At 47.2% G+C, this 20,038-nt stretch overlaps 1 protein-coding gene across 17 annotated transcripts in view; it reads right to left on the bottom strand.

Annotated features, from left to right (window-relative positions):
• The window catches only part of NIPBL (NIPBL cohesin loading factor), a 1,341,000-nt gene that overhangs the window by 444,897 nt on the left and 876,065 nt on the right, over nt 1-20,038 (bottom strand). For all 17 annotated transcript variants that reach the window (XM_069221119.1, XM_069221174.1, XM_069221201.1 and 14 more), the window contains 2 exons: nt 1,829-2,043; nt 1,628-1,730 (listed from right to left, as the gene is read on the bottom strand). In XM_069221119.1, coding sequence (XP_069077220.1) covers nt 1,628-1,730; nt 1,829-2,043 — 318 coding nt within the window. The remainder of the gene's footprint in view (nt 1-1,627; nt 1,731-1,828; nt 2,044-20,038) is intronic.

The following is a 20,038-nucleotide window of genomic DNA, read 5'->3' as shown; positions in this document are numbered from 1 at the left end:
AATTTTTCATAGGGGTCAATAGAGTCCTGGAGGGGTGAGGGTGGTGGTGAAGTATTAGCACAGTTAACAGGTAAGTACACGACTTACGATTTCAGTTTTCAGGGGTTAGAATGTCCACAGGTCAAAGTTTAGGCTGACTCAAAAAGTGCACCATCAGCAACAGGAGGCTGGCTGGGTACAGAGGTTAAAGTTACGTCGGATTTACAAAGGAACCTCATGAGGACTGGGGGTGCTCGGTAGAAAGCAGATTGCTGGTAAGTACCTGCAGTTCCAGGACACAGGCCTGGGGGGTTTAGGTCAGCCCTGGAAAGGGTTGGGGAGGGGGTGCAGGTTCAATCAGGTAATCTCTATATGGATAGGGTTGTGTATTTTGCTATTTTACTAGTTAGCAAACAAATGTCTCCCTAAAAAGACCACAGTTAAGAGAAACACTGTTAAAAGAAGCTCTATTGTAGAGCGTCCCTATTGCGGAGATTTTTAAGACAACAATATGGAAAGACATCCATATGTTCGGAGCACACTGCCTCGATTTGTACTACAGGCCAGATGACCAAGTGAAACAGGCTTCGTTAAGGAATCTATTTGGGTGACATGGGATGCTGTTTTTGATATTGATTTACTTTCTACACAGATGGGTACGCTATTCTATTCAGTGCTGATGACTATAGATGAGGATTCTCTTCAATGGGGATCCTCAAATCTGTAAGAAACTTTCCTACCTTCCCAAACAAGAGAATTTGCAGCGAGGATCCCCTTGGTTGGTAAAAATGAACTGACGTAACAGTCACCTGTGGGGAATGATGGGATACAGAAGGAAGGGTAAAGTCCTAAACGCACAGGTCTCATTTTTACCTTGTCAAAGGCAGTCTATTTGATAACAATGCACTTTATATCCTTCGTCACCCCTTTAAAAAGGTTTTGTGAATGAGGTTGCAGTCACATTTTTTCTTAGGTCCAGGGGATTCCGCAAAGATAAAGCACAGGGAACAGCACCAAAAGCCGTAATACCACTCGTTCCATATCCACTATGAAAGCAGCTTAAAGCAACAGCCATGTCAGGGCTTCAGGACACAGAAGGATAAGTGTTGCGGGGTAGGAAAGCCAGAAAATGAACTGTCCTTCCACTCAACAACCGATAAGGCAATGAGAAAGTGAGCACCAGATTCTGATGATGTAGGCAAAAAGGGTGAAGAAGAAACTTAAAGGACAAGAAAATATCTGTAGACTGGACAGGCAAGTGAAAAGACACAAGCGTCAATATCTTCAGTCTTGGATATCCAACATGACCTAGTCCAAGAAAATTGAGGCTGGTCAATTAGGGAAGACTGATCCAAAAGAGATATGAAGGCAAAAGTTATTTTTCTGGTCATAGAGCTTGAAGGTGGGGGCAGCTCTGAGATACTGCAGATCTGACAACAGATGCAAAATGGGTTAGGGAAAACACAGTGTAGACTCTTTTCTTCGAATCTCTCGCCTTTGTTTTTTCATGTCACACTGCACTATTAGTACACTGAGTTAGCATTGGTTCACTTAACATTAGAGAATGTGAATAAATTACGTTCCATAAATAGTGAATAAAACAAGAACATGACTTCTGCAATATACTAAAAAGCATGGTAGACATTACCTGTGTCAAATAAATATCGAAGCTCTGGGCAAAAGGCCTCATAGAGGCCAAATATCGCACAATCAAGCATGCATCATCATAATCCACAGTACCAGAGTTCATCCTACAACAAAGTAAAGTCTTGTTTAATATCATTAAAAGTAAAATTATCTGTAAATAAAATATATGTTTTTGCTACAACCTATTTAATGAAAAACTCACTTTAAAGTGCTGAATTGGGAAGGTGCGGTTTTAAGGATGTTGCGAAGAAATTTTTTGCGATTTTCAGCTCGCTGCATTATTTCACCTGTTGATTCAATCTCCTTGGCATGATGCCCTCCTTCCGAAGATTCCTCTTCCTTCTGGGTTTTCATTGCTTTTTCTGTCTCCATTGTTGTATCGCGAAACCACTGAGCTATGTAAAACTTCCTAGAAAACTATTCAACAAAATAAAATAGATCAATAAGGTAGTCAAACAAATGTACATTGCTTTTGTTTTAAAGTAATAAACTGATTTACATAACAAATTATAACTAAACGGTTTACAACCCTTGAATAATAACACAAAGAATGTTTTGTTTTAAATTCCAGCCTTGTACTAAACTGCTTTGTTAAGAAAACTAGAAACATTATAAATGTTCAATTTAGTTGGAGCATACAATATAAATCGTAGCTCGGAGACTTGACTAGAACTTAACGCAAACCTATTTCAAGGTGTTCTTGCCACTAACGGAAAAGTTACTTTGCGGTGTACTGCTTCTCTACCATGGGTATGTTCTTTAAATTCATTAACACTAACTACAAATGACCAAGTATGGGATCCCTAAACACTTAAAATGATAGAAAAAAAATGACAAACTATAATGCCCATGAACAGTAAATTAAGTGAGCTACCCAAATGGTGATACTATGACAATTAGTTAGACTGTAAACAATGTGCCTAGGGACACAAGTGCAGTTTTCCAGCTGGGAAATCACAATGAGCCAGACTACAGACTTGATCTGCAAGTCACCTCCCTTTAACATTCATCTCTGGTTGTGGCTATGTACTTACTGTCTCTAGTGTGACCAGACTGTGGTAGAATTTAGGACCTGGGTTCTGGGTATGAAAGGGTCCAGCCCCCAAATGGATAATGTTACTTATCCCATAAACATCTGTTTGTGGCAAGTAGCGCTGTAGATTCACATGCTCTGTATACTCCTGCCATCTAGCACTGGGTCCGGATGTGTGCCAGTTGTTTTTCTTCAAATAACTCTTTCGAGTCACAAAGTAGAGTGACTCCTCCTTCCCAGTGATACTGCGCATGGGCACTGGCTCTATTGTTAGATTGTTTTGCTGCAGTCGGGTGAGAATGGAGTGTGAGAGTGATACTAAAGAGATGACCATGCCTATGTGAGTGATAAGATACTGCAATGGCCACAGGTGTCCGGGGAGGAGGGCAGGCGCATGTGAATCTACAGCATTACATGCCACGAACAGATGCTTACAGAATAAGTACCATAATCCGTTCAATGGGATGTCTGGCTGTACATACACATGATCTGCACAGACTGAAAGCAAAGCCCTCTAAAAAGCGGTGGCTAACCTGTGGGTGTAGCAGTTGTTTGAAAAAGCGTACATAACACTGCCTGTCCTACATTAGCTTGTTGGTGTGCAAAGAGATCCACACAGTAGTGTTTAGTGTGTGGAGTAGACCATGTAGCTGCTTTGCAGATTTCAACTAACAGTATATTGCCTAGGAAGGCCAAAAATGCTCCTATTTTGCGAGTAGAATGAGGTCTAGGAGGTGTGGGCAAAGTTATTTTAGCATTTGCGTAACAAGTGTGAATGCATTTGACTATTCATCTTGAGATGTCTGATTTAGATATAGGCTGCCCTGTGTGACGGGTGAAAAAGCAACAAAGTTGTTTGGTTTTCAAAAGCTCTTTAGTTCTGTCAATATTATACATTAATGCTCTTAACATCTAATGTGTGCAGGGCACTTTCTGCAACTGAACTAGGTTGCAGAAAGGAAACCGATAGTTCAATTGACTGGTTCAGGTGGAAAGCTGAATCTAACTTCGGAAGGAATTTTGGGTTAGTATGAAGGACTACCCTGTCCTTGTGTAGTTTTACAAAAAGGTTCTTCTAAGGTTAGTGCCTGGAGCTCACTGACAAGTCTGAGTGAAGAGACTGCTACCAGAAAGTCTACTTTCCATGATCAAAACTGCAAAGGGCAATCATGTAAAGGTTCAAATGGAGAACCCATGAGTCTGGTAAGTACAATGTTGAGAGTCCAAGCTGGTGCAGGGGGGGACCCTGGGCGGAACTACTCTTTTAAGGCCTTCCATAAATGTCTTAATTACTAGTACTTTGAATAAAGACCAGTTGTAGGAGGCTGGCTCAGTTTATGGTGTACACCTAAACTGTTTTAGTGTAACTCTTAGTGATTGCGAAGAGGTGTCCAGATAGCAAAAGTTCTTTAGGAGTAGCTGAGGCAAGCAGCTAAAGATTATCTAGGAGGAGTGTAAAGTATATGGTGGACACCTATGGTCTTGGCACCTTATACCAGGTCCAGGCAACCCTTATTAGTGAAGTGTAGGCAGTGTCTAGGAAGCCAGACTCTCTAGAGGTAGCTGTGGACGAGCAGTCAAGACTTATCCATGAGACATGCAAAGCTTATGCAATACCACTATAATCATACGGCAACCTATCACGCATGAAAGAACCACACAGTGTTACAAAAATAAAGGTACTTTATTATAGTAACACAATACTAGATTACTTAAGGGCAACCCCCCCCCCCCCCCCAACCAGAGGTACGCGCACACTAGTTATATCACAACAGCAATCAGCATAGAAACATCAAGCATCGGCAATACATAGTGAATGTAGGAGGGGCCCTAGGGTAGGGCCAAACAATATACTAAGAAAGCAGTATGCAAAGTGAAGTCGCCCAACCAAGGCTATGGAGTTGTTAGAGGGGAGCTGGAAGAACTCGTTACCCCAAGAGGTGAGCACCTGAGTGACCTCCAGCGACCAGGAGAGCAGAGGTAAGTACCTGATCTCCCCAAGGACTAACAGGATGACTTGGAAAAAGGATTGCACAAGAACAGGACCAGACTAGAAGAAACCAAAGGTGGATTCCAGTAGAAGAGGACCTGAAAAAGAAGAGGACAGAGTCCAGTCCACAATGGAGTGTCCAGTGAGGGCAGGAGCTACTACCCACCTTTATGTGGAAGAAGAACCAGGTGGACAGGGAAATAAGATCAGCTGTGGAGCCCAGGAGCTGAAGAGGTGTTCTTGGAGTAGTGAAGATGGTGTCCCATGTTGGCTGTTGGGGTGCGGATGGTCAGTGGTGTTGGAGAACCAACAACAAGCATTGGCAAAAGAAAGAAGCAAAAGAAGAGTTGCAATGCTGAAGTGGATCAGCAATACCCAGGGGACTCAACCATTGGAGGGGAGTCCGTGGTGACCCTCAGCAGTTGGGAGAGCCAACAGAAGCAGTTGCAGCCCCCAGAGGCAACCCACTGGCAGCAGGCACAGTAAGTCACATGGAGGCCCAGTCAGCACACATGAAGAGGAGTCCTGCGCTGCTGGAGGAGCAGAGGAGACTGTCCTTGCAGGGATGAAGTGCTGGGGCCCAGGGATACTTGGATTCTGAAAATCACTTGGAGCAGGAGTTAACAAGCCTTGGTTGCTGCAAGAGTCACAGGGATACCTTCCTGCAAGGAGAGGCAAGGGCTCACAGTCTCAAAAAATGGACAGAGGGCAGAGAGGATCACAACCTGTGTTGCAAGATTCACGCAGTTCCAGAGAAGAGCAGATCCATGCAGCCAGACATCATTGCCTTAGGTGCCTCCAGATGCAGGGGAGTGGCTCCTTCACTCCAAGGGAGATTCCTTCTTCCTTCTTGGTGCAGCTGAAGTCTTGCCGATCCAGAAGGATGCACAGCCGTGGAGATGTTGCAGTTGCTGGAAGGAGCCAGAGAAACAATGTAACCCATTGGAGACCATGCAAACTATGTCTGCAGGCCTGCCATTGCAGCCTGCGTGAAAGGGTGCATGCATCCTTTCACCACAGATATAATGCTTGCCTTATATCCTGGTCACTGCACTTAGACATTAAGTTACCCCTCTGGTATGCACTTCAGCCCAAGGGCAGGGCGGATGTCCTCAAGTATGAGGGTACTGCTACATGAGCAGGGTGCCCCAACATATCCCAGACCCCATTTCCTGGACTCTAAGTGAGGGGAAGCAATCTTAAGGTATGCAGTCGACAATGGTCAACATGAGTAGTCCAACAACGTAATGGCGTTTCTGAACCTAGGCATGTTTGGTATCAAACATGTTCGAATCATGCAACTACATCGATTCCATTGCTAGTTGCATGATACCATGTACTCTGGGGATTCCTTAGTGGATCCCCAGTGCAGACCTATCGGTTCTAGCTGCCAGCCCAAGCTGCTGCTGACCCCAGACACGGTTCTGACCTCCTGCTGGCAAGCCTGCCTCAAGCTGGAGAGGCAGAACAAAGGACTTCCAGCAAGGGAGAGATGTAACCACCTACCCCTGTGTATTAGATGCCCAAGAGCTGGGGTGGACTCTGAGCCTCACCAGACTGTTGAAGGGCATATTTGGTGCCCTCCTTGTATAGTGTGGTTTGCAGCAATTCAAGAACCCCCGGTAACAACTCTTGCACAGAACTCCACAATTGACAGGGAGGTGCACAGAGCTCTGCCAGGTAGCCACTTGATTCTGCCATCTTGGAAACAAGATGGGCAGAGGCCCCTGGGAGCATCTGACTGGTTAGGCCAGGTAGATGACGTCCCTTACCACCCCTGATATGTGAGTCACTTCAGAGAGTGACCAACCCCCTTTTAGGGTTACTTAAGAGTTCCCCTGAGGGTGGGTCCTCAGATTCATAGAGCAAGACTCTACAAGTAACTCACTGCAAACCATCTTCTGCTCCAGGCCTCTGCAACCGCTGCTGGTCTGCTTTGGAACCTAAAGACTTATGCTTCTGGTGGGAAGGCTCCCATTGCAAAACGTTTTCTCCGGTTCCTGCAAGAATTCTTCAACATCCAAGGCTGTGCAACCTCCAGGGTCACAAAGACTGTTTGCACCTGGAAGCACAAAGGAATATTTCTTGGAGTGAAGGAGTCACTCCCCCTGCATCCACAGGCACCTCAAGAGAGCATCGACTGGCTGGTGGGCTCTGCTGTCCCACGGACATAGAAAGGCTCTGCATCACAGCTGGTGAGTCTGTAGTCTCCTCTGGGTCCTGCTTGTTTTCTGACCAACTTCTGAAACTGTGGGCCCCCGCCCCTGCTACTCAACTGGAACCTCTGTGCACCGCGACTGTTGCTATTGCCAAGGCTTGTTGGCTCTTCCTCCAGGAGATCTTCAGGTACCAAGAAACCCTAGCCTCCAGCACTCTGCAACTCAAAGACAAACCCCGGCCCTGCAACTCCTGTAACGCAAGACTTCTGTTTTGTTGTGCTGCTGAGACCTCCTGGAGACTCCCTGTGTCCATCGCCTGTGGGTCACTTGTGGGGGCTCCAAAGTGTTCTGCTAGCCTCCCTCTGTGCTGAGGGCCAGGCCTGACTCCCCCTCAAGGGTAGAGTCTCCTGAACCTTGCTGATCCCCAACTCTTTGCAAATACATCTTCACCTCTTGTTTGCATTTGTCAGTGCTTGTTGGTGACCTGGCTAGTCACTGACCCACCTACAATATGGTGACTGTCCTGGGACAGCTCATAGGCGACTCCTAGGATCTTCTGCCACTCTTAGGCCCCAAAGCTAGACTCCTTCCTCAACCGACTTGTAGGAAATTCACCTCTAGGAGGGTGCGCATTGCCACCTGCACCAACTGGGCACCTCCAAGGGTGCAGGACTATGTCCTCTTCCTTTTCAGGACCTCCACGTCCGGAATCCATACACCAGTGCCACCGGGCTGGTCCACGGGTCGCAACATCAGCAGGACAATCCGAGACTTCCCCTGACTTCAATGACAGTCCCTTCTCCCCTCTGCATCTGGGTTACCCTGGTGTGGGTACCCCTGTTGTCTGGGTATCCTTGGATGGGGGCACTTTGGAACCTTCCTCTTGAGTGTTGGTTTACTCAGCGTCTACTGGAAAGGGTCCTCAAACACATGAACTCCAACCACTACTTCCCTGTGTTAGTCTATGGGACGACTGGGAAGGTAAGCACTCGCCACCTGACTGCTGGGACACTTACGGTACTTACCGCTGGTGTTTTCATCTACCCCAGCCCCTAGTTACTATCACACTTACCTTGGTAGGGTTCACTATTTTGCATTTCACTTACTTAGTATATGATTTGCCCCCCCCCACACACAAAAGGGCCCTGTATATTTTATGCTATTTATGCTTGTTATTCTGTGTACATATTGTGGGTAGATATTTCTAAAGGGAGATATACCAATTCTAATCTAGTAGTTAGTGTTGTGATAAAGAAGCCTTTATGTCTGCAACACTTGTATGTTTTTTTTTTGTGTGAGTGAGTTACTGTGACTACTGTGTATTGCAAGTACTCCACATTCCTCCTGGGAAAGATTTAGCTGCACGCTTCAGCTACACCTAAAGAGCTCTTGCTATTTGAACACCTATTCACTTTCGCTAAGGGTTGCCTGGACTCAGCATAGGGTACCACACCATAGGTGTCCACCATAAACTGAGCCAGCCTCCTACACCAGAGGTGTGCCAGTTGTGATGGTACAGTTTAGGGTACCAACACAGGTGCTGGGACCTAAATAGCAGGATCCCAGCACACAGACAAGTTAGCATCACATACCAGGCAATAGGTTTGTGTGTTTGGGGGGGGTGAGGCGGGTTGTGTCCATGCCAAAAGGGGCACCTTCCTACACCCCATCCATGCCTTGCCGTGGATATCATAGTTCTAACCCAATGATCAGACTTCCTTGACAGTTCTTGGGGAGAGACTGGCCCCAGGTCCACTAAGTACTGATGCAACTTCTCAGAAGTACAGTTACTTAATAGGTGTTTCTTCATAATCACATTATGAAGCCCATCATAATCTTGCATCTGACTCCCCTTTAACCAACCACCTACTGTTTTCACTGAAAAGTCCACAGAACCAATCCAGGACTGACTCAGGGTTTTGCGAGTCTGCCTCATTCAGTGTCAAAAGTCTGAGCCTGCACTTTCCTGAGAACATTTCCCAGAGAAGCGAGCCCCAGTGTTTTTGTCAAGGTGTCTGAACACACAAGCCCTCTCATAGGCTGTGAATCATTTGGTGACTTCATCACCCTACTCATATCTGGGGACAATCCCTTCAGGGTCAAAGTGCTCTGTTCTGTCCCTGGTTATAAGATTGCTGCCACCATTCAGGGATGCTAAACCCATCTCATTTTCTATTACTAGGATCCTGTCTTCCACGGCAAATCTCCTAGCTAGTCTCTCTAAAAGAATCTCCTCTTCAGACAGTGTCTCTGGTCCTTGAGGAACCTCAGTTTTCCTCACTAGGGGGAGGTGTCCTAGACCTTTGCGGTACAGGTTCCGCTCAAAGTGCTGGAGGGTCCAGTTCCCCCTCACTTGCACTGCCCTGATCTACAGGGTAATTGGCCTCATCTGTATGATGGGCTTGTCCATGCTCCGCCAGCAGCTTCTGGAGCCTTGCACTGGTAGGGTTCGAGACTGTTCATTTTGTATCATTTTGTACCCTATACAGAGGGTCCTTAACTGTCTGTGAGACACCATAAGGGAAAGGCTGGAGGGAGGGGAGGAAGGGGGAGGGGGGGAAGCGGTCAAGCTCAAGCTCCGCAACCCTGTCCATCTGAGGTGCTCATTATTTTACCAAAGTTGGGACATTTTGGGGCTAGAGACAAAAAACCCTAACAGGTTTTTGAAGTCCTAACTACTTTTACTGTTAAGATACAGGGACCTAACCAGGGCCCTAACAGTACTTTTAAGAATTTGGAAAAATACCCAATTCAAAAAATGCAATTTAACTAAAGGCAATCTTTGGATTTACTTGTGTAGTCACTTACTGACCAAGTGGAATCAGCATTTGCAAAGTCACAGACCTCACTGCTGTTCCACCAATGTAGAAAGTTGGCTCTCTACATAGTGCACTAAAATGAAGTACACTGTGCACAGAGTCCAGTGGATACCCAATTGGTAATACAGAGGCAAAAGTAGATAGGACTAATCCACTTCTGTAGGAAGCTGGCCTGGTGTGTGGTGGGTACCTAAGGTACTTACACATTATACCAGGTCTAGGTATCCCCTATTAGTGTAGTGTAGGCAGTGCCTAGAAGCCAGGCTCTATAAAGGTAGCTGTGGATGAGCAGCCAACGCTTATCTAGGAGACATGCAAAGCTCATGCAATACCACTGTAGTCACACCACACTTACACACATGAAAGAAAACACTCAGTGTTACAAAAATAAAGGTACTTTGTTTTAGTAACACAATTACCCAGGATCCCATTGAAAACAGTCAAACACACTGACAAAAGTCAGAAAATGCCAAGAAAGAGGGTACTTTCCTACAACTTCAGTCAAAGTTGCACCTAAAAACCAGGCAAAAAGTGTGGGGGAGAGGGTTGTACTGCAACCAGAACCAGCTCTATACAACCTCTAAGTCCCTAGTAAAGGGTACCTCTGGCACCAAGGGCATGGGTGCTCAGGAGGGCCCCGAAGAGCTGCAGCACAACTTGTGCCACTCTGAGGGTCCCAGCACCAACCTCATGCAGACTGTCAGTGCAGGGTGCGTGGCAAAGTGCTCCCTAAAAGTAAAAACACTGTGTGCCATGCCCCCTAAAAAACTTCATGTAATATTTGCAAGTCACCCCTACAACAGGCTTTACAGCTTAAAGGCAGGGTGCATTATATCACAGGTGTGGGCATATCTGTTAGAGCAGATATTCCCCTGCTGTGTACGCGATTCTTAGCCATAGTAAGTGTGCAGTGAAGTCATTTTAAATACATGTGCTTTATAATGATCAATACGAGTTCCTAGGCTACATGATGGCTTCATTGAAATTAGGAAATGTAGGTAAAAACATCTTGGATTAATAAACCCTCACTGATTCCAGTGATGGATTTATTGATACAGGCACCCAGAGGGCATCTTATAGGTGCCCCCTGAAAACTAACCAAATGCTGGTGGGCTCAAGGATTAGTTCAAGTTAGTATGCCACTGACAGACGAGAATCTGGCCCCCAGGGGTGAGTGTCTTTGGAGGTCAGAAAGAAAGCCTGCTCTGGCAGAGGTGTTACCTCTCCCCACAGGATGAACTGCATTCCAAGGCAGGAGGCTTCTAAAGAAGCCCTCGGTCTTTGGTATGCAGAACTGGCCTTCCTCAGAGGGAGCTGCCTATCCCTCCTGGCAGCTGGACCTGCAGGAAAATTTGCTAAGCAGGGGGTATTTAGCGTTTTCAGGCTGGATACACTCCTAGGGTGACCAGCCTGAAACGAACACAGCCTCAGGAATTCCGCCTTCTTGTGAGTGATGGAGTTTAGGAACATTGGACATGGTGATGCCCACTCCCCACAGGAAGTGGTCATCTAGGGGGTGGATTGATCCCAAGGGTAAGTGGCCCATTGGCTACTGCCCTTCACTCCTCTTTACACCCCCTAAATTGAGAATGTAGGGGACCCCCCCCTGATACCAGGACCTCAGATCTTCAATGGACACAAAAGGAGTGGACAAGAAGCCTGAACCCGAGAACCGAGGAGTACGACGAACTTGGTGCCAACCCTGCTAGCCTGCCTGCTGCACCCAACCCTCGTTGAGCAACTGAGCTGTCCTGCCACTGCAGCCTCCAAGAAACAGTGAGAGCTGATGAGGCTTCATAAATCACCCAAAACTACTCCCTTGGAGCAGGAGCTGCGTCTCTGCATCTGCAGGCACCCAAAGAAAGAACGGTGAGGACTGGGACCACCAAAAACCTGATGCCAGACAGCACCACAGCACCAGAGCCACCTAGCACGAGCTAAAGTCTTAGGACTTCCCAATGACGTCCACAGCCTGATTCTGCAGTAAAAACTCCAGCTGCCCTCCACCCCCCACCTCAACCGCCTCTGGTGATGGATGCCCGACGGTCCACTGCACGTCTGCACCCGGCCCGAGGAGAAGAGGACCATTGGTGTCCCTACATCCATCAGGCACATGAGACCCAAGCCCACTTTTTGGTTTGACCAGACTAGTCCCTCAGTCCACCGCGACTACCGCCAAACCAGACAGTCCAAACCACCTCAGCACCCTGAGGTCCCAGACTGAAGAGAACAGGACCAATGGTGTCCCTATGCCCCAAACATAGCAAGACTTGAACCTCCATGGTGGTTCACACAGACTGGACTCTCAGTCTATCCCAGCAGCAACTTTGTGACCAGACCAATCCCCATAAACATACACAGAGCACCAGACGTTGAGATGCACCACTGCAACCGGCTACTTCACTGCCGACCTTGGTGACCTGTGGACTAGGCCTCCCGGCTCTCAGGGTACCCAACCCTTCGAAACCTGGCATCTTCATTATTGATGCTGGAAAATGAAGACATGCAGTGAGTAATGGAACATGTAACATGTGCACCTCTCCAGAGCACAACAAAACCTGCTATGAGTCTTGCTTGGCCTCCAGGAGCAAATAAACCCTTGATAACGGAATGGGAAGTGGTGCGCCTATAAACAAATAATGTATTGTTCATCCTCATAGAAAATGAACATCTTAGGTGGAACAGATCTTCTCTGCACCGAGAAGGAGGAATTCAAGTGAGTTGCTCAATGTACTAGCCCCTCAACTGACCTCCGATATCAATGGATCTGATTCCTCAGAGCCTTAAGAGGAGGACGAGGTGTTTGAAAACCCCAATCTTTCTCTGTCCACCCTAGGTCTCACATAAAAGACTACACCAAGATGCATCAGCACAATTGACACCCAAACTTTGACAAAGACTTGGCTGCACATTGAAGCCGAGCCCCTCCCTCTCTGGGGTCAGTCATAGAGCCCCATGCACAATTTAACGCCACATCTGGTTGCTCCATCACTCTTGGGCTCAAGTTGGCATCATGACAGGGGTTCGGATGGAGACAGGATCCAGCAAAGAGTCTTGTCCCTCACCGGCCCTAAAGTCCAGGACCACATGGCAACACCTCTGTCAAAGCGGTAATTGCCAACACCACATAAGCACTCTATAGACTCCAGAAGAGGAGGAAGCGCTGTTCTAAGATGCCCAGTCTTCCTCAGTTGATCCTAGAGACGCACAAGTACAGTTGACACCCAAACTTCAACGAAGACTTAAGACACATAAGTGGATGCACATCAAAGTCGAGCACCTCTCTTTCCTGAGAAAGGCACAGAGTCCCAAGCACAACCTTCCACAACCACCCCAAGCTCTAGCCGGCACCTAGGAGTGGTTTGGAGCAGAGGCACAATCAAACAAACAGCCTAGTCCCAACTAGCCATAGAGTCCGAAACCACAAGTTGACGTTTCCGTAGATACCGAAAGCGCCATTGGTGCAGAAGCCATCAATAGCAGAATCAGGGAAACATCCTCAAAACGTTCTAAAAGGAGATAGATGAAAGGCAGAAGCGCATTTTCCACCCCAGCATAGGCAATATCTCTGCTACTAATAATACTTTACCCAGGTAGTAAAGGCTTACCTTAGGACACTACATCACCGGATATTCCTCTACAACTGGTGCCTCTTAAGAGGTCCAAAGGGCCAGGCCTTTAGTCCTACTACTCCTCCAAATCCACCACTACCTTCACTTCCATCTCGCTCACCAGTTGCAAATTCCCCTCAGAGGTCACAGGAGTCCTATTCAGATAGGCCCTAGCCCTTAAGCTCTAGCAAAGGACTTTGGTGTGCCAGTCTACCCACACCCCACCGATTATCCTTGGGAGGACTATGACATGGACCATGTAGGAAGGCACCCTTTTTGACATGGTTAGCCCCCACTTTTTGCCTGGTTTCTGATGTGACTTTGACGGTTAGTGCATTGGGTCCCTGCTAAAGTGGACGCCAGATCTATTTATCCAAATCGGCACAGTTGTTTGGCACAATCTGTAAACTATTTAGCTAACACTGTAAGTCCCTAGTAAATGGTACCCCGGGACCTAGGGCCTGGGGTACTAAGGAAGGTCTCAGAGGGCTGCAGCACAAGTTGACCCACCATCAAGGAATCCTCTCCAAACCCAGACAGTGCTGTCATTGCAGACTGCATGAGTTGGTGCAGGTCAAAATTTAAAACACGACCTGTCATACACCCGTGTGTGCCAGGTCCATTATCAGTGCAAGTGGCAGGTGTAAGTCATCCATTAGGCAGGGTGCATCAAGGCACACGTGAGGGAAAATATGCATGAGCAGATATGTCCCTGCCATGTCTCCGTTCATTCTGAGACATAGTAAGTGAACAGGGAAACCATTTTAAGTGCATGTGCTGGACACTGGTAATTATGAGTTCCCCAGCTACATGTTGGATTCTCTGAATCCTCGGATGCTTGTTATCAAACATCTTAGAATAATAAACCCTCACTGACCCCTGTGATGGATGTATTAAAAAAGGCACACAGAGGGCACCTTAGAGGTTTCCCCTGAAAACCTAACCAGCTACTAGTGTGCTGACTGACTGGTCCTGACCAGCTCAGCCACCACAGATGCTCTTCTAGCCCTTTAAGGGGTGAGCCAGCACTCTCAAAAGCCTCAGACAAAGGCCTGCACTGGGCATAAATGTTACCACCTCACCCATGCAGGATGGACATTCCAGGACGGGAAGCCCAAAGGCCTTGCCGCCTTTGTAAGGCGGCCAAGGTCTCTCCAAATGGCGGAGGTGACCAACCCCTCTATCCTGATCCCACTTTTGGCAGCGGCACAGGCAAGAAAATTAGTTAAATTAAGAGTCCCACCCTTAAGGCGGATGATCTGAAGTGGACAATACTTTTCAAAATCCTCCATCTTGCTTGGAAGGAATTAGGCACACTAGGGTTAGGGTTATGCTCACTTCCCAGCAGAACTGGTCATAAGAAGGGTGTAGTCACCCTTGGGGTGGTCAGTTCCTTGGCTACTACCTGGCACTCCTTATAACGTCCCTAAATTGAGTATTTTGGTGGCACCCCTGAAACTTAGAACTAGATTTGGAGGAACTAAGAAGACCGGGAGAAAGAAGAGCTCTCCCGCACAAGGGGAAAAGAAGAAGCAGCTGACCATGTCAGGTTGCCTGCTGATCTTAAAGGACTTTCCCAAAAAGCCAACTGGTCCAGCCTTTAATAAAGGCTCAAGTCTCCCAAGAGCAGCGGACCTGCTCTGCAAGAAGAGACTCCAAGGAAAAGACTCTGCTGCTGCTGAACCCCTGAAATCCGACTCCAGAAGTGACCACAGCACCAGACGTCCACGACCTAAGGTAAAGCCAACCAACGGTGGCAATGCGGGTCCCCAGCTGCCCAGAGACTGAGTCTAGTGTGGTCTCACCCATCTTGGACTCTCAAGATGCCTGCAGCCTCTGCATGCAGGTCCTCTCCCCTACAGGCTTGTGGTGAGAGAAAATCAAACATATCCTGCAAACACTGCACCCATGACCCCTGATCCCAGCTGAGGTAGGTCACCAGTGCCAACTACGTCCCCTGGCTCCCAAGACCTCGAGTCCACCCTGGGTTCACCCCTGCCAAACACCCAATAACGCCTTCAGCCTCAACACGCTGGACCTCCCCGACCAGGAGTGCTCCCAGATGAGAAAACCCAATGCCTAAAGACACCCCTGCATACGTCCCCCCTGAATGCAGGAGAAGAGAACCAAAGGTGCACCTATGTCCCCAAGCACCATAAGTTTATTTACCGGTTTGTTGTTCCTGACTGGCTTCCTAGCCAGAGCCTGCAGCTTGTTTTCATAAGGACCAAACTCCTATAGGAAATCATTAGGCACCTGACGCCTTACTGCACCTCTCCACCAGGGACACCCCATTGCCTTCCCGAGTGACCTGTTAGTGTGGTTCTGATCATTGCCCAGTACTTACCTTAACTCCCTGACAGTGGCTTCATAAGTCATTGTTAAACCTGTGTCTGCTGAACATTCTTTTTATCCATAGGGTAATACTGAGAGAACTCTGAAAACTGCACTGTCTAATTCTGAAACTGCAAAGTCCTTCAGCTAAAAAGTCTACTTACCAGATAAATAAGTTCTTGGATCTGAAACATAAATAAAAAGAAATGCTATTTTTGTAAATTGGTCTCGGATTTATTCTTCGAATGTGTCTCATTTATTACCTCTGTGAGTACAACAAATACTCAGCACTACACTCTGATAAGCCTAACCGCTCACCCACACTACCACAAAGAGCATTTGGGATGTCATTTGTGCCTCTGTGATATCTCTGGTGTTTGCTGGGACTCTTTGTACAGTGTACCTCATAAAAGGTCCAAGATACAAAGAGCAAGCATCCTACACACATTTGTCAAAGTAGAATTCTTCCCATGTAACAGGAAACAGGTTCCAGGACTGTAACAGTTAGCATGAAATACGTTGAGACCTGAAGCAATGTTGATACACCTACTAACCAGACGGTGGAGAAAAACAATCCAATAATGGAGTCTGTGGCCATGTGTGTACACTACCACAGAAGGAGTCACCAACACTGGAAAGACTTCTTCAAACCAAAACAAATTGCAATAGTGCAAGCTCAACACTATATGTCAAGTGTATGCAGCACATGTTTATCTCCAGCTACACATGCCACAATCAAAGGATTACAAGTTATTTTTCCTTCTCTGTCATTTGATTGCCCACTTCATTTGTAAACAAATTGAATTTTATTCAGCCCCACAGTGGGGTCCAAAGGTGATAAGCCAAACAGATTTTTAAGCAAGTACACACAACATAGAGGATTGACCTACCACAGTATCTTTTATTGAGTAATTACATAAATGTTGGGAAAACGCATGCCTCAGCCTACAGCTTGTGCTCTGCAATTGCATGTGATCAGCACTTTTCACATCAGGGCATCAGTAGCTGCTTTTAAACATGTGGAAAGAGACTGATTTACCTGGAAGGGGTTCGATGGTCGTTTTGTAACAAGTGTTTCTACAGTAAACTATCCATCAAAGTATGATTTGCTTATTGAAAGCATTTCCAGTGCAGCCTGCTGCAGTGCTTGGTCTTGTCACAGTAGAATTTGAAAACCCTTTTCAAAATCCAGGTTACGTAGTGATCTTTGTGCCAGAGATTAATATTCCAGAAGGAACGTTGAAAGGAAAATGGTTGGGTTAATGTGATCACTCAAAATGATTTTGGTAATAAAACACTGTTGACTTATTTAACAAACTTTTTTAGGTGGGAAATCCAATTATGTGCTCGCTGAACAGAGTGTTCAAAGCTCACTCACCTATCTAGCTAATTTTACAGCTACAAGAACACTACTTTCCATGACTGGTGTTGAAGGGTGTAGGTAAGTAGCCTCTTTTTTAGCATGGTTACCCCTACTTTCTGCCTGTTAGTGTATTTGACTGTGTTCACTGGGATCCTGCTAACCACGAACCCAGTGATTATGCTCTCCCCCTTCTAACTTGGCAACTTTTATCATTTCAATCCCACATTTGACATACTGGTGCCCCCATGTAAGTCCCTAGTATATGGTACACAGGTAATTGGGGTACCAGGGGATCCCCAGGGGCTGCATCATCCTACTCATGGGGAGCCCATGCAAAGTGTTCAGCAGACCTGGCATTGCAGCCTGCGTGAAAGGGTGCATGTTCCCTTTTTCACTAGAGGTCACTGCACCAGGTCACTGTAAGTCACCCCATGGCAGGGCCTCCTAGCCTAGAGGGCAGGGTGCAAGTACCTGTGTGGGAGGGCACCCCTGAACTAGCAGAGATGCCTCCACAAACTCCACTGCCATTCTCATGGACTTAGTGAATGCGGGGATGCCATTTTATGTGTGTACTAGACATAGGTCACTACCTATGTCCAGCTACATAATGGTAACTCCAAACCTAGACATGTTTGGTATCAAACATGTCAGAATCATACCCAAATACAGTTGCCAGTCTTGGAAGTATGATTTCTAGCACTCTGGGGGCCCTTAGAGGATACCCAGCATTGCTCCTACCAGCAGCCCAAGCTGCTGCCACCACTCAGACAAGTTTCTGCCTTCCTGCTGCTTGAAAAGCTCAAGCCCAGGAAGGCAGAACAAAGGATTTCCTGTGGCAGAGGGTGGTAACACCCTCTAACTTTGTAAATAGATGTTACATGGCTGGGGAGGGGTAGCCTCCCAAGTCACTGGTATGCTTGCTTTGAAGGGCACATTTGGTGGTCTCCGTGCATAAACCATTCTACACTGGTTCAGGGACCTCCAGTCCCTGCTCTGGTGTGAAACTAGACAATGGAAAGGGGATTGAAGATCCTTTTATCCCTAGTGGAATGTGCTGTAGGAATTACTAGTAACTGTCTTTTAGCTTTGAGATAAGTCTGAATACACTTTACTATCAATCTGGCTAATCCATGCTTTGAAATAGGATTACCTTTGTGAGGCTGTTGAAATGCCACAAAGTTAGTTGGATTTTCTGAAATCGTTTATTCTGTCTATATAGTACATGCAATCTCTAAACATCAAGGGTGTGAAGAGTTATTTCAGAAACTGAATTTGGCTGTGGAAAGAAGACTGGCCATTCCACTGACTGATGGATATGAAAAGGTAAAACCACTTTTGGATTTGTCTTAAGAACTATTTTGTTTTTGTGAATTTGAAAGAACGGTTCCTCTAAAATGAATGCTTCAATATCCCATAACTTTTTGCCTTTGCTGATGCTAAGTTATGATTTGAAAGTGTGCTGGGACCATGCTAACCAGGCCCCAGCACCAGTGTTCGTTCCCTAAACTGTACCTTTGTCTCCACAACTGGCACAACCCTGGCACTCGGGTAAGTCCCTTTTAACTGGTACCCCTGGTACCAAGGGCCTTGATGCCAGGGAAGGTCTCTAAGGGCTGCAGCATGTCTTATGCCACCCTGGGGACCCTCCCTCAGCACATGCACACTGCCTCACAGCTTGTGTGTGCTGGTTGGGAGAAAATAACTAAGTCGACATGGCACTCCCCTCAGAGTACCATGCCAACCTCACACTGCCTGTGGCATAGGTAAGTCACCCCTCTAGCAGGCCTTTCAGCCCTAAGGCATGGTGCACTCTACAACAGGCAATAGCATATGTGCATGAGCACTATGCCCCTACAGTGTCTAAGCAAAACCTTAGACATTGTAAGTGCAGGGTAGCCATAGGAGTATATGGTCTGGGAGTTTGTCAAACACGAACTCCACAGTTCCATAATGGCTACACTGAAAACTGGGAAGGTTGGTATCAAACTTCTCAGCACAATAAATGCACACTGATGCCAGTGGGCAATTTATTGTCACATACACCCAATAAAGGTGACTTAGAGGTGCCCCCTGAATACCAACCCGACTTCCAGTGTAGGCTGACCAGTTTCTGCCAGCCTGCCACACACCAGAGATGTTGCTAGCCACATGGGGAGAGTGCCTTTGTCACACTGTGGCCAGGAACAAAGCCTGTACTGGGTGGAGGTGCTTCTCACCTCCCCCTGCAGGAACTGTAACACCTGGCGGTGAGCCTCAAAGGCTCGCCCCTTTTGTTACAGCACCATAGGGCATCCCAGCTAGTGGAGATGCCCGCCCCCACTTTTGGCGGCAAGACTGGAGGAGATAATTAGAAAATCAAGAAGGAGTCACCCACCAGTCAGGACAGCCCCTAAGGTGCCCTGAGCTGAGGTGACTCCTGCTTTTAGAAATCCTCCATCTTGAGAGCGGAGGATTCCCCCAATAGGATTAGGGATGTGCCCCCCTCCCCACAGGGAAGAGGCACAAAGAGGGTGTAGACACCCTCCAGGACAGTAGTCATTAGCTACTGCCCTCCCAGGCCTAAACACACCCCTAAATTCAGTATTTAGGGGCTCCCCAGAACCTAGGAAACTAGATTCCTGCAACCTTAACAAGGAGGACTGCTGACCTGAAGCCCTGCAGAGAAGACTGAGACGACTACTGCTTTGGCCCCAGCCCTACCGGCCTGTCTCCCAACTGCGAAGAAAACTGCAACATCGACGCATCCAACAGGGACCAGCGACCTCTGAAGCCTCAGAGGACTGCCCTGCACCCAAGGACCAAGAAACTCCAGTGAACAGCGGCCCTGTTAAAAAACCTGCAACTTCTTTGCAACAAAGAAGCAACTCTAAAGACTTCACGTTTCCCGCTGGAAGGGTGATACTTTCCACTCCGCACCCGACTCCCCAGGCTCGACCTGCAGAAAACCAACACCTCAGTGAGGACTCCCCGGTGAATGCGTGCCAGTGAGTACCCAGAGACGACCCCTGAGCCCCCACAGCGACACCTGCAGAGGAAATCCGGAGGCTCCCCCTGACCGCGACTGCCTGTAACAAGGAACCCGACGTCTGGAACCAGCACTGCA

The sequence above is a fragment of the Pleurodeles waltl genome, chromosome 1_1 (genome assembly GCF_031143425.1).
Source record: "Pleurodeles waltl isolate 20211129_DDA chromosome 1_1, aPleWal1.hap1.20221129, whole genome shotgun sequence".
Taxonomy (NCBI): domain Eukaryota; kingdom Metazoa; phylum Chordata; class Amphibia; order Caudata; family Salamandridae; genus Pleurodeles; species Pleurodeles waltl.
This window is presented reverse-complemented; position numbering and strand designations above follow the sequence as displayed.